Source organism: Mastomys coucha, unplaced genomic scaffold (assembly GCF_008632895.1).
Source record: "Mastomys coucha isolate ucsf_1 unplaced genomic scaffold, UCSF_Mcou_1 pScaffold23, whole genome shotgun sequence".
Lineage (NCBI taxonomy): Eukaryota > Metazoa > Chordata > Mammalia > Rodentia > Muridae > Mastomys > Mastomys coucha.
This window is the reverse complement of record NW_022196906.1, coordinates 71,865,780-71,878,494: the sequence shown is the minus strand read 5'-3', so window position 1 is coordinate 71,878,494 and position 12,715 is coordinate 71,865,780. Positions and strand designations below refer to the sequence as shown.

General features: G+C 36.7%; 1 protein-coding gene across 22 annotated transcripts in view; it reads left to right on the top strand.

Annotated features, from left to right (window-relative positions):
- Mlip (muscular LMNA interacting protein) overlaps positions 1-12,715 on the top strand; it is a 286,366-nt gene that overhangs the window by 200,045 nt on the left and 73,606 nt on the right. For all 22 annotated transcript variants that reach the window (XM_031345605.1, XM_031345604.1, XM_031345602.1 and 19 more), the window contains 2 exons: positions 1,485-1,529; positions 8,256-8,300. In XM_031345605.1, the coding sequence (XP_031201465.1) occupies positions 1,485-1,529; positions 8,256-8,300 (90 nt within the window). The remainder of the gene's footprint in view (positions 1-1,484; positions 1,530-8,255; positions 8,301-12,715) is intronic.

The window sequence follows — 12,715 nt, the reverse complement described above, 5'->3', positions numbered from 1 at the left end:
CTGTAGAATGTGATTATTACATAGCTTCTGTGCTTCTAAACAATCACCATATTTTTACTGACCAGCACAGAAGCATCATTATTATGTGGGTATCCCACTTTGCTCTGTTCTTAGGGTACCACACAGAGATTCTGTTCAAGTATTCCTCTATAACTTGAGTCTAAAAGCTACATATTTCCTCCAGAGATATAAGTCAAAGACCTTATAAGTTGCCTTACTTTTAGGTCTGTGAACACTGTCATGATTTGTCTTCCTCTGACACTCTCCATTCTGCTTTGAGCTCTGGTAACCTCATTAGTATGACTTGAATGTCTAAAACGTGCCACCACATAGCATAGTTATCTGATTCTAGAATCTAACAAGTTAGCAATGAAGACTAGCAATCATGAAGAGCAAGTGTAGTCTTTTGGGTCACACTTGAGACTCAAATCTGTTTCTGTAACCTCAGAAAGTAGACCTAAGGGAAAAAATATTAGGGGATTATCAATCTATCTGGATTGTGCACAGGTAAAGTTGATGGCCATTTATTTAACATGAAATCAAGTTGTGGTTGAGAGTTCTATAGAAACATTTTATCTCTCAGATGTAAGAATAGAGATAAATGAATCAGAGAGCATATGTAGGATTTCTGTTCTTTTTTAACAAGCAGATGTGTCACATAAAGAGAGGAAGACAGGATAAATGAAATATTAAACATGAGGTTTGATATTAATTAATATTTATTATTAATTGAACATTAATTAATATTTTATTAATAGTAAACTAAGAGGTAATAGGATCAGAATATAGTTAGTGAGGCTAAATAATTTAGAAATCCAACTGTAATATAGCCGATATCAGAAGTATTAGAGACATGAAGGTATGGGTAAAAAAAGAGTTTTTTTTTGTTTTGTTTTGTTTTTCTGTTTTGTTTTGTTTTCTTTCAAGACAGCTTTTCTCTGTGTAGTCCTGGCTGTCCTGGAACTCAGAAATCTGCCTGCCTCTGCCTCCCAAGTACTGGGACCACTGCCCATCAAGAAAGAGTTTTGAAGGAGGGATATTTAAAGCTAAAATTTCAGAGAGTTTCCATGTTATTCCTGGAAGTAAAGTTGAGTTTAGTCTTCAAAGTAAATGACTGAGATGGGATGAATGTCTTTGGACATAAGGAGTTCAAAGAACTGACAGAATAGAAATTTCTAGTGAATTTTGAATCAGCTAAAAGTGATAGATGAACTGTGATTAGTCACTGTGGAACTCCTGGGCAACATTATCAATAAATAAGAGGAAATTGCCAGAGTATGAACAAATAACAGCTGTGAAGAGACTAACAAACTGGGACAATTTAATAAAGCAATTTTTAAAGATAAATGGAATTTTGTCTGTATCAGTGGGATTCATGGTTGAAAAGCCTCAACAGAGAAAAAGATGGATTTCTGCCTTAAAATCTGAACCTTTCTTTATTCTCTAGTCATTGAGATGTCTAATTATTTTTATTTTTCATGCAGACTCATACAACTCATCCAAGAGCAGCTGGTCGGGAAACCAAATATGTAAGTATCTTCATAACTATGCTGGCTACTTTTTCGATGGAGGCATGTACACATTTTAAACAGAATTCAGCTTTGCATCTATTGTATTGTATAATTATAATTCACTCTTTCATAAGTGGAAAGGAGTAAGATGCAATGATTAGCCCAGACAAAGGAAATCAGACATGTCAGGTGTACAGTATCAAGGAACTTTATTAATTGAATTTCTTCTTAAACGAATTATTGTCTAATTCACTTAGCTAAACAAAACAGAACTGTATCACCCCCCCTTTTGCACCTATAATCATCAAAGCTTAGATGACATTATTTTGATAAGCATGGCCTCTGTGTTTAAAAAATAGTCAACTCATATTCTTGACACATTGAGGTTACGTCACATCCAAAGGAATTATCAGTTTACTTGAGTGATTAGTTTGTTGCTTTCCTGTGTTTAGATTAGCAAGTGTTTCAGTGTCTCTTTATGAAAAAAAAAACAGGGATCTGGGGTGATAGCTTAGGGGAAGAGGGCATTGTCTGCTCTTGTAGAACACTCAGGTTTGGTTTCCAGCACCCACATGGCTGTCACTCTCATTCCAGGGCATCTGATTTTTTTATTTTTTTATTTTTTATTTTTTGCCTTTGGAAGGCAACAAGCACTCATGTGGCATGCTTCCATACACTCAGACATACACTTATAAATAAATAAATCTTAAAAAAGAATACTTACACCTACAGATGTGTAGATATGAACTCACATGCTTATTTCAAATGACACTGGGCTGGCATAGTACACTATGCACATAGACCCTTACACATTCCTGTCATCCATGTCATGATCATAGTCCTCATCTGCTTCCTCACAAACATATTCTGCTACAACTGAGACACTTTCCTAGCAAGTGCTGAGCATCTAATCTAAAATAAACCATTAAATGACTCCTTTTACAGCACACACTGTTTAATCTGTAGTTTTCACCATTACCAAGGATAAATAGTTATTAAATGTGGATCATGTGCCATGCCATCAATGCACTTCACACCTTTCTGCCTTCATTTGCGTCTCCCTAAGGCACACAATAAGCTCAGTGAAATTATTAAATTTTATCACATTCGGGAAATGATGTTTGCAGGATGTGGCAGGAACATGGTTCAGAGCATTTCCTGGAAGCATTTGCTGTCAGTTTCCATTATTATTGGAAGCCCTTTGGAGGAATACTCTGAAAGACCGGAGACGTTGGTTGGTAGGCTAGACTCTGATGGAAACTGCTGCTTCCGGGGAGGATCACTTACTTTATCTTACCGTGCCTTCATTTTCATCCACAAGATAGGGAATGCTGATAGTGTTCTCATTTGATGAATTTAAGGTTTATATAGTCCTGATGTGAACAACCTTTAGAGAAGTTGTTATACAATGGAGTTATTTATGAATTTCAGTGCCTGTCTTCCTTTCCCCTTCAATTTTGATTTTATCCATATCTCCTCCTTTCTCTTACACCTACTATTGTTAGGAGACTAGAAGCCTCATAATTCAGGCTCTTTGATTCTTTATTGGGCACAGGAAAAAACATTATTTAAAAATATGTCTGTGTGTGTGTGTGTGTGTGTGTGTGGTATATGTGGTGTGACTTAGAGATACTGTGGTCATAAGGACTGGTCCCAAGAAAAAGTACCTAAAATATTTTTCTTGCTAAACTTTCTCATCAATTGCTTCAGTTTCATAAAGAGTAGACTACCTTTCATGTTTAGCAACTGCTAGCTTCTAGCTAACCATACCCTGGGGAGGTATCTTCATGTGATAGCTGCTAGAATATTTCTGGAAGGGATGCTTCAGTTGCCACAGATTATTGAAATTATTATTTTAAATTTTGTATTTATTTTTGCGTGTGGACTTGTCTATAAGGACTATACTTGTGTGGGTCTAGAGACCAGAGGTCAATATCAGAAGTTTCTGCAACCACTTTCCATTTTATTTACCAGAACAGGGACTCCTACTTGAACCAGGAGTTGGATACTTTAGCCAGTCTACCTAGTCAGCTGGATCCAGGATCACTGGCTCCTGAGTGCTGAGGTTACAAGTAGCTTGCCATACCTGGTGAGGCTTTCACAACAATCATTTAAATCACTAAGTCATCTACCCAGGCACTTAAAAGGTTCTTAATCGTTAGAACTAGTTAAAAGATGATTTTCCATCTCCATAGCCTGTGAGAGCAGTTGAGTCATTTTAAGTTAACTGTGAATCATTAAACAAGTCCAGGATTAGATTAGAACAAATATAATTTTAATTCTACTAAGATTCTTGACCTTAAAGTTTGTTTCCTGAGAAAGAAGCATTGATTTTTTATTTTATCTTACAACATAACATTTAAACATGTGCCATCTTAAACATGTCCACATCTTTGGAAGATAAGTCTTTTGGAATAGTACCTTTTATAATGGCAGAGAAAACCAGATTTTTTTGTTTTGTTTTGTGTATTTGTGTGTGTGTGTGTGTGTGAACTTACAGACAACTCATACTTTCCAACACACAGCTGCTGTTACTGTATTTACTAAGTGACAGCTGATGCATTTACTGTATGAAAAAAAGTAATACAGTTTTTAGGGCAAGAAGTTCAGTTTAGTTCTAGGCCATCCTCTTATATCAACTATCTGTCTTAAATGCAATATATTCTGACTTTTAAAAAAATGAACAAGGCAATAATTCATTTTTGAAATTTTAATATAATGGAGAAAACACATGATGTTTCATCAAAGTACAAATTGAATAGTTTTTACTTCATTAATTTCTCATTTTAGTTTTCTCCCATGTCCTGTCAGAATTACTTTGAGAAGAGTGTCAACTAAAATTTTAGTTCACTCTCTTGGGGACATTAGGCACGTTCACAGTAATATACATGGTGAGACTCCATGTTTCATTAGCTTTGAAGAGAGTCCTAGATTCCATTCAAAAGCCGGGGCCATGCAGTTCACCAGCCAGTATACCACAGAGAGGACAGAGAAAGGGCAGAATGAAAGGCGCAGAGAGAACTGTGCTACACTTGAGGATATCAGGAGCAAGTTTCAAACACACTAAAACCCTAGTTTCAAACACAATCCATGGGTCATTAGTAGTAGAAAAACTAGTTAGAATTTCCCAACTCTGGTGTCCAGTTTCCCACTTTATTCATTGATTTGGCAAATATTCATTTTCCAAGTCATTGAGGTATCATGGGTTTGAGTGAGGTGAATGCAATGGCAAGGCCCTCACTTCTGAGATATAAATGCCAATGGAGGCCCCAACAAGCAACTAACAGAACAAATGAGTTGTTGACTTTCTTATAGCAATAAGGGAACAGCCCAGAGGACTCGATATTAGAAGAGGCAGATGGACTGGGTACTTCCTGGAGTATGGGCATGTCAGGATACTTATGGGATTTTCAACTCTCCTGTGATTATTGCAACAGCTTGGTTAGGCAAAAAGGGCTTTATGAATATTTACTTTGTGTGAGTTTGGGCGGAAGACTCTCAGAAAGAGAGAAAGAAAAATGGTGGAGAACAAGAGGAAGAGAAGGGAGGAGAAAGAGGAAGAAAGGAAGGGAATACATAAAGGAATAAAGGGAGGGAAGGAGTGAAGTCAGTGGACAGTGTTTCTTTACAAATTGTCTTACTCTCTCTTACAGTGTTTTAGGATGAGTCTGGATCAATGACACCTCATTCATTTAGGTTAATTAAAGCTTTCTTATTGCTTCTCCCAAGGTATGCTTGAAGCAAAGGCTACTTTTAAGTCATTTAGTTGAGATATTCTTAAGTGTAATAGAAACAAGATAGGGCTAACAACATATTGAACATGTAGTGTTAGGTCTTTTGTTGGAGAGAATTGATCAGTTATCAGCAGGATTTTGTTTGACTATTAAACAGATGCTAAATTCAGCAACAACAGCCGGTTAAACTTTAAGTAGTTAATTTAAACCACCAATGAGTCCTATGTGGAGAGTTACACTATTACAAAATATCCAGCATCCTCTCCTGTCTTCTTCTGTTGCTGGGAAACAAACCCAGGTACTTGTATGTAGTAGGTCACTGTTCTACTACTGAAATGTATCCCAGCATTCATTCTGAGGCAGTTTCTGTTCTCTATGTGAAATAATAAATTTTATATTAAACACTACATTAGTTTTAATTCCGTCTTTTGTCTTTGGAAGGAAATTTTCCTCTGCTTTGCATTTGCCTTTATTATATTTTATGAACTATTGCCTGTATAAGTCTATTTCATTCATGTAATTTAAAAAATCACAGCATGCATGCTTAATAAAATTCAATCTTAGAAAATAGAATATTTGTGCTTCTAATGAATTTATCAAAAAGAAAAAAATCCTTGGTTTTGGAGTAACATGCTATTTGATAATAACTTATTTCATGAATTTTTCTACATTTCATGAATTGGTTTTAAGTTCCATAAAAATAAATGGTACAATCTTATTAAATATATGATAGTTTATAGGTAAAATCTCATTTTAATGAGCTCAGGGGACAGAAAATGTCATTACAGTGGAAGAATATTGATTCCTAAATATCACAATATATTGAAAAATGTGTCAAACCTTATTAAGATTATTTCCCACTCTATACACAGATATTCAAATAAAGGTCATCTTCTCTCATTTACGCAGCTCACACATTCTTCTTGTTGCTATGCTTGCAGGCGTTGCTATGCTGGAGTGACTTAGGTGCTGCTCAGGGAAGGCATAGATCTTAAGGGAAAGGGTAATTTAAATCTCACATGAGGTCCAGATCTGCTTCCCAAGGATGAGGCCTGAGAATGATGAGTTATAGGAAGAGCTGTACACAATCGAGGCAAGAAAAGCCACTCTACCAATTATCTTCATTTATTCGTTTTCCTGTCCATATGTGCTGCTGCAGTGCACATGTGTGTGGGAAAGAGTCTGAGGGAAGAGTGGAGGTTACCATAGGCTTTGCTCCACTAGCATGAAGAGGGCAGAATCAGTTCTATGTCTTACATTCACAAGAGGATATAATCTGATGTAGCTTTACTCTTTCTCCAATATGGCTTTCAAGGAAATGGAGTTCCAGACTAAGGGGCCTGGTATCACTTTGTGACTTTGGCATTATGTCTTTGGGAAGCAAAATTAGTTTCTCTGAGGCTGGCTTGCATAGTTGGGGTCCTATGTAGTCATTTGCCTTCCAGAGATAGTCACATCCTCATTTTGCAGTCTTCACCCTTGGTTCCTATGTAACCTAATTGTAAGTAGGACATGGTTGCACATTCCTCTTTTGTCAGCACTGTTGTCAGGCTGAGCAGGAAGGTCAGAGGTTGAGCCCACCTTAGGCTCTAATGAGACCCTAGAAAACAAACAAATAACACACCCCAAACTCAAACTAACCAAACAGAAAACATAGCTAACAGAATTTCTATGATGTTAAAAATGCCACCTTACTGAAAATCAGCTATACTATTTTATGAAAATTTATACTGATCTTTAATTGACAAATAATTTTATATCCATGGGATACAGTGTGATGTCCAATCTGTGCATACTTTATACAAACTTGTTGATCAAAGTAATCAACAATCTCCCTACCAAATCACATGTTTATATATGGCAAGAAGTTTTAAAGTAGACTTTAGTAATTTTGAAGATCATGATATTTGTAGCTACAGTCCTAAACAGTACAGCTGATGACTCATACCCAGCATGAATGAAGCTTCATCAGAGCCTTCCTTCAACGTCATCTCTTATCTCTCTCTGCTTGGTCCACTTCTCTCATCCCTAGCCTCCAGGTAGATCACAGTGAAGCACATAATGTTATTAAGAAAAGTATAAAATACTAACTAGTTGTAAAGATCTGAGCACCAACTTATGGCTTACCTGAAGAGCAACAACAGAAGCCAGTGCCAATGGGATAGAAAAATGCTATTACCTTGGAATTTTGAAGCCATTTCAAGTAAAGACGAAATAAAAAAAATGCAGGAAAAATCATTGAAGTAGAATCTGAAAAGAAAGTATTTACTTTAGTAAGAAGGAAATTGGCATTTGTACGGGTGGTGTGGAGGGGGGAGCCATCGTCATGAGCACTAGGTTTCAGCTGAGCAGGTTGAAAGGTTCAATGGACAATTGGTGTGTGGGGTATGTTCTATTAGCAGCACTGTGAACATGTAAGGCTCATGCAAAGGGAAGATCGTATGTTAATACTCTTACCAAAATACAATTTAATAAAAAGAAGGACATTAAATTCAGGTGAAAGGAGTGAAATATAAAGGAGTGAAATGGCAAAGAAATATTAACAAGATCTGTAAAGAATTTTGAAAGCAAATAATTTCCATTTTTAATGCCAGGGAGTCTTGTCATGCTTTTAATGTAAATATGTTTTGAGAAAAAAAATCTGCCTTGCCTTTTGTTTTCATGTAAGTAAACATGATTAACAACAACAGTGTTATGCTTAAATAAAATATGGACCGAACAAACAGAGGATGCTATCTAATGTTGCGGAATCATTGACATCATATGTGAAACTTACATTATAAAGACAAGAAGAAAACCAGCATATACTCTGCTCTGTGAGCTAAAGTGCCAAGGACATGTGCCACTCTGCTCAAAAGGACTATTTCTTGGTATCATACATTTCCATTTCTTTTATATTTTTCAATATCCTACAATGAACATGCATTGTTCTAGTAAAATACAATGCTTAGAACAGGCATGCTCTTTTACTAAATATTTTCACTAATATCCATCATGTTTATAATTTCAGGCAAATCTTTCATCATCATCCTCTACAGCGTCTGAGAGTCAACTGGTATGTACCGGCTTTGAACATTCTAATTTCTCAAGAAATCTCCACTGAACGGGAATGAAGAGCTAATAAGTTTGCTCACTTGTCTAAAAAACTTTACCACTGTTTTAGTAAAGCCACATGATGGCTGCATTTTAGGTGGCTAACACACAAGACAATTTATAGACTGTGACTACCATTAACTCTAATCAATAGCGTTACAAGAGATCAAATCCAGTCAGAAAAAAAAAGAAAACCAATAACTGTGATTTGAATTTTGAGAGATCACATCTTGATGAGAAAGATCCAAAACAGTTCAAGGAGATCAAAGAAAGATAATACTGGGTAGCTTCTAGATATGTGTGGGTTAAAGAGATAGTTACACATGAGGATTAGCATGTACGTAGTCTAAATCTATGCTAAGTCATGGACATATATTCTGAATGACAAATGTAATCACACATAAAAATTTAAAAATGTTACTTAAATTATTTTGAGATTATAATATACTACATATTTTTCCCTTTTTGCTTTTTTTCCTTCCAAGTCTTTCCATGCACCATCCCTCAGATCTTTCAAATTCATGGTCTTTTTCTTTAATTATTATATACATAGTTAAAATGTTGTAGTCACTCTATTAAGACATAAATGAAACAAATGGACTAGTTTCAATAATTGGATATGAATGCTAGATAAACATTATTTCAGTAGATTGTTGATACATTTGTACAGTCTTTAGGAAGCAGAGTCTTTGAAAGCTGATTCAACTAATTGACCTTTGCATATGGTTTGAAGGGCTGGTGGTTTGAGCTCTTAAAGGACTCAGAAGTGCTAGAACCGGGCATTACAGGTCTAACCTCTAGAACATGTCATTTTAATCCATGCCTGGTAGATCACAATCCCAGCAGAGGCAAAAGGAACAGTAGTAGGTCCAGGCTAATGCTGATTCCTACAGAAGTTGAGATTAGTTTGGGCTACAGTTCATAGCTATCAGGGCCACCTAGGAACCCAATTAGACACCCACAGCCTCTTCTCAACCACTCCCATGAGACCCTGGCTTAAAGAATAGAGACAATCAAAGCTGTTGTATGGTATAGTAAATTCAGGCCTTTAAACATCTTCAATGTGACCTATTTATTTGCTTGTTGCCATTACAAGTGTGAAGCACCAAAGAGTCATGACTTCTGTTCTAAAATTTTTGCATTCTGGATTTGAGATACAGCTGAGTGGTTAAGTATTTGTCTAGCATCCACAGGTTCAATTCCCAGCACTTCAAAATATAAGCAAAGTGCCTGGGTGTGGATGGTGTGTGTGTGTGTGTGTGTGTGTGTGTGTGTGTGTGTGTGCCCATTGTTTATTTTAGCAGCCAAATGTTATAATATTGAGCTTGAGAAACTATTTTGGAGAGTCTTAGGAGTCTCACCAATAATATTAGCTTTTCCTCTATTAGCCTTCAACACAGTAGATAACAACTGGAAAGAAATCTCCTATCTCTAAGTGGCATAAGTGTAATAATAAAGACTGTGCCAGCCTGGAGGGATTTTTATGAGACTCATACAGCACCATAAACTATTTTCAATATGGTCCTATGAAAAATTATGATATTATTGTATCCAAAGCTTTAGATTATTAAAAGATACGAGAAGCCATTTTTACAGGCAGTGAAGACTGCAGGAGTTTAAATACATTATCTAAGATCATAGTGTTAGTGTTCAACCGTCTTCTGTATGGCTTTCAAAAGGAGTCATTATTGTTGATTTTTACATAGTTTGAGGGACTTAAGAAGCAAAGTTGATTTGAGTGTGTTGCGATATGGGCCACTGGAGAACTGTTATCTTCATTGACCACTTCCAGGGTCTGGCTCATCCTGAAACTTCTCCTGGTAAATGTAATGATTTAATGAAGAGGTGCAGAGAGGATGAGGGACAGTAGAGCCAGCTGGATCGTGCTTCCTGTGGCACATAAAAAAAGAGGAAGAGGAAATGGAAAACATAGGCTTTCAGTTTGAAGCTCTGATGAAGCTTTCCTAATTCTGGAACTGGACTATCTCAATATTAACAAAGACGAGTGTGTCCTCTTTTCTCTGCTTGGGAAACAGTTTAGTTTGAAAGAGGGGTAGGATCTACTTATTTGTTCATTTACTTTTATGAAGGGAGCTTGGGTTAGTTGGCAGCTGGCTCTTTTGGATTGGAATTCCATGCCATTGCAAATCATTCAGCATTGTTCAGGATGGGCTGTAAAATCTGCAGAGCAGACTATAAGAGGTTTAGAAAATAAAATCCCATGGCCTCGTAGAGGTAAGAGAAAATGCAGTTTACTGGAACAGAACAAAGAAGAGCCTTAAGCAGGCAGTTACTTTGTCTCTGGTTCCGAGTGCCAGCTGCTGTACCCTGCTCTCCTGAGGATGACTCAACTTTCTGAGGGCCTTTAAGTCTTTGTTGTTTAGAAGGGTGTTTGTGTAGAATTGATGTCTTCTTTCAGCTCAAAGGCAGTTTCTCCTTGAACCGTTCTCCTTGACACCACATATGTAGGAACTGTAGCCTTCATCATATCCGCCTCCTCAGCTGTGACTCACACTATTGTTTTTTGTCTATCACAATATTTCAGTCTGGTCACTCTGCACTGTTTATATTCCACCAAACAGTTCCTGAGTGATGGAATGTGCTTTATAATTATTGAACATTGTTTAGTTTTATAGAACTGTTATGGCAGTTATAAAACTTCTAAAAATAAAAACCCAGTAAATAAATGTTTTCATGAGTTGTCTAGGGTACTTATAGTTGACATTCTGCATATATTCTATATTTATAAGTATGTATTTTATCTTTCAAATTTTGTTTTATTTTTTTCTTACAAAGTTCTGGCATGCATCTTATCTCATTGGACCCTCATAGTCACCGAGGGCCATCTCAGTAGTCTCACAGAATAAAAATGAACTCTTTTTGTTCTTGGGAGATTTACCATATACTAGAAGATTTTAAGAGCTGAGATATTTATTTGAAGGTAAAATAAGTGCCAATATTTGATTCAAGTACTTTCTAATGAATTAGACCCAGTTACCATTGACCGATTGAATTGTTAAATAAATAAATTAGATACTGCTTCTTTTGTCTACAATGTAAGAGTCTAGATTTTGGAATCCTACAAGCTTTTTTACTACAAAGTTCCTGAAGCAAAAGTCAAATACAGAGTGGTGAGAAGATAGAAGCAAACAGAAACAAGTAATAATTACTCACTTTAAGTCTGTTTTGATCCATCAGGTCAGTTGAGCATCTGCTAGGTTCCTAGTGTTTGCTATGCCATACTCTATTGCTGGTTACTGTTGTATGACTATCTCATGATTCCAAGCCAACCAACAAAACAAAACTAAGCCAAAGAACCCCATGAGATAACAGACTTGAAATCTGGGTCCCTTTTATGTCTTTTCTTCTGCATCATATCACCTTATATTTTACTGCTGTAGCTATAGGCAACCTATCTTCCCATTTGTGGAAGTGACTAATTTAGGAATGATGTTGCTGTAGAGGCCATCATTTAAAGAACGTTGCATCAAACTTGCAAGGTTACTCCGGGCAGTAAATCTTCATCTTTGGTCTACAGCCAGAGAGGCGGCAACTTGCTGTCATAGAATTATGATCGTAAGTTCTCAAATCTGGAAAACAAATTAATTTTATGTGTACTAGTAGCAGTGTTCATGGGATAGATTACAAATTCAAATAAATAGCAACCTTAGACTAATGTCTTTCAAATCCCTCCTCCACGGGGAAAAAAAAATAAAAATATCATGTTAGTGAACTCTCAGTACTCTGTTCCTTCTGCCTCAGATTTCCCCCCGATGCTTAAGAGTAGAGTGAGATGTGATGCGTAGAGTGAGGCATGATGTAAGCTCAACCCCACTCCTCATTTGTATTTTCCAGAAACGGTGACATCATTTTCTTAAAATGAATGCATGGTATGTATGGGTGCTGCAACCTGCCTGACTTTGATTTTGGGATTGACATGACTAGAGTGATAGGAAGGAAGAAATGACAGACACACATTTTGAGATCATGGGTGTGAGTATGCCATAAACTGATGGAGACACTCCAATGGTAGCCTGGAAATCCAGTGCACTTCTTGTATTAGCTATAGCATGAGAGGAAGCAACAGGCTAGCTAATCTCCACGGGACACTCTGAAGGGGATCAATCTCAGGCTACAGTCATCCAGGAGGTGGACGCTATGGCTGACACCTTCTTTACAGGTTGTCAGCATCCATACTTGTACTAGGGGAAAGTCTTGCCATTCCTCTGAGGCTGATTCAGGGAAGGCTTTGCCATGTTTTTTATGAACCTGACCTGGGGAAGGATTTGACATGGATCTGAGGTTTTAAGGTCCTTGACAAAACCACATGTATGGGGTGGTTTTATATATATATATATATATATATATATATATATA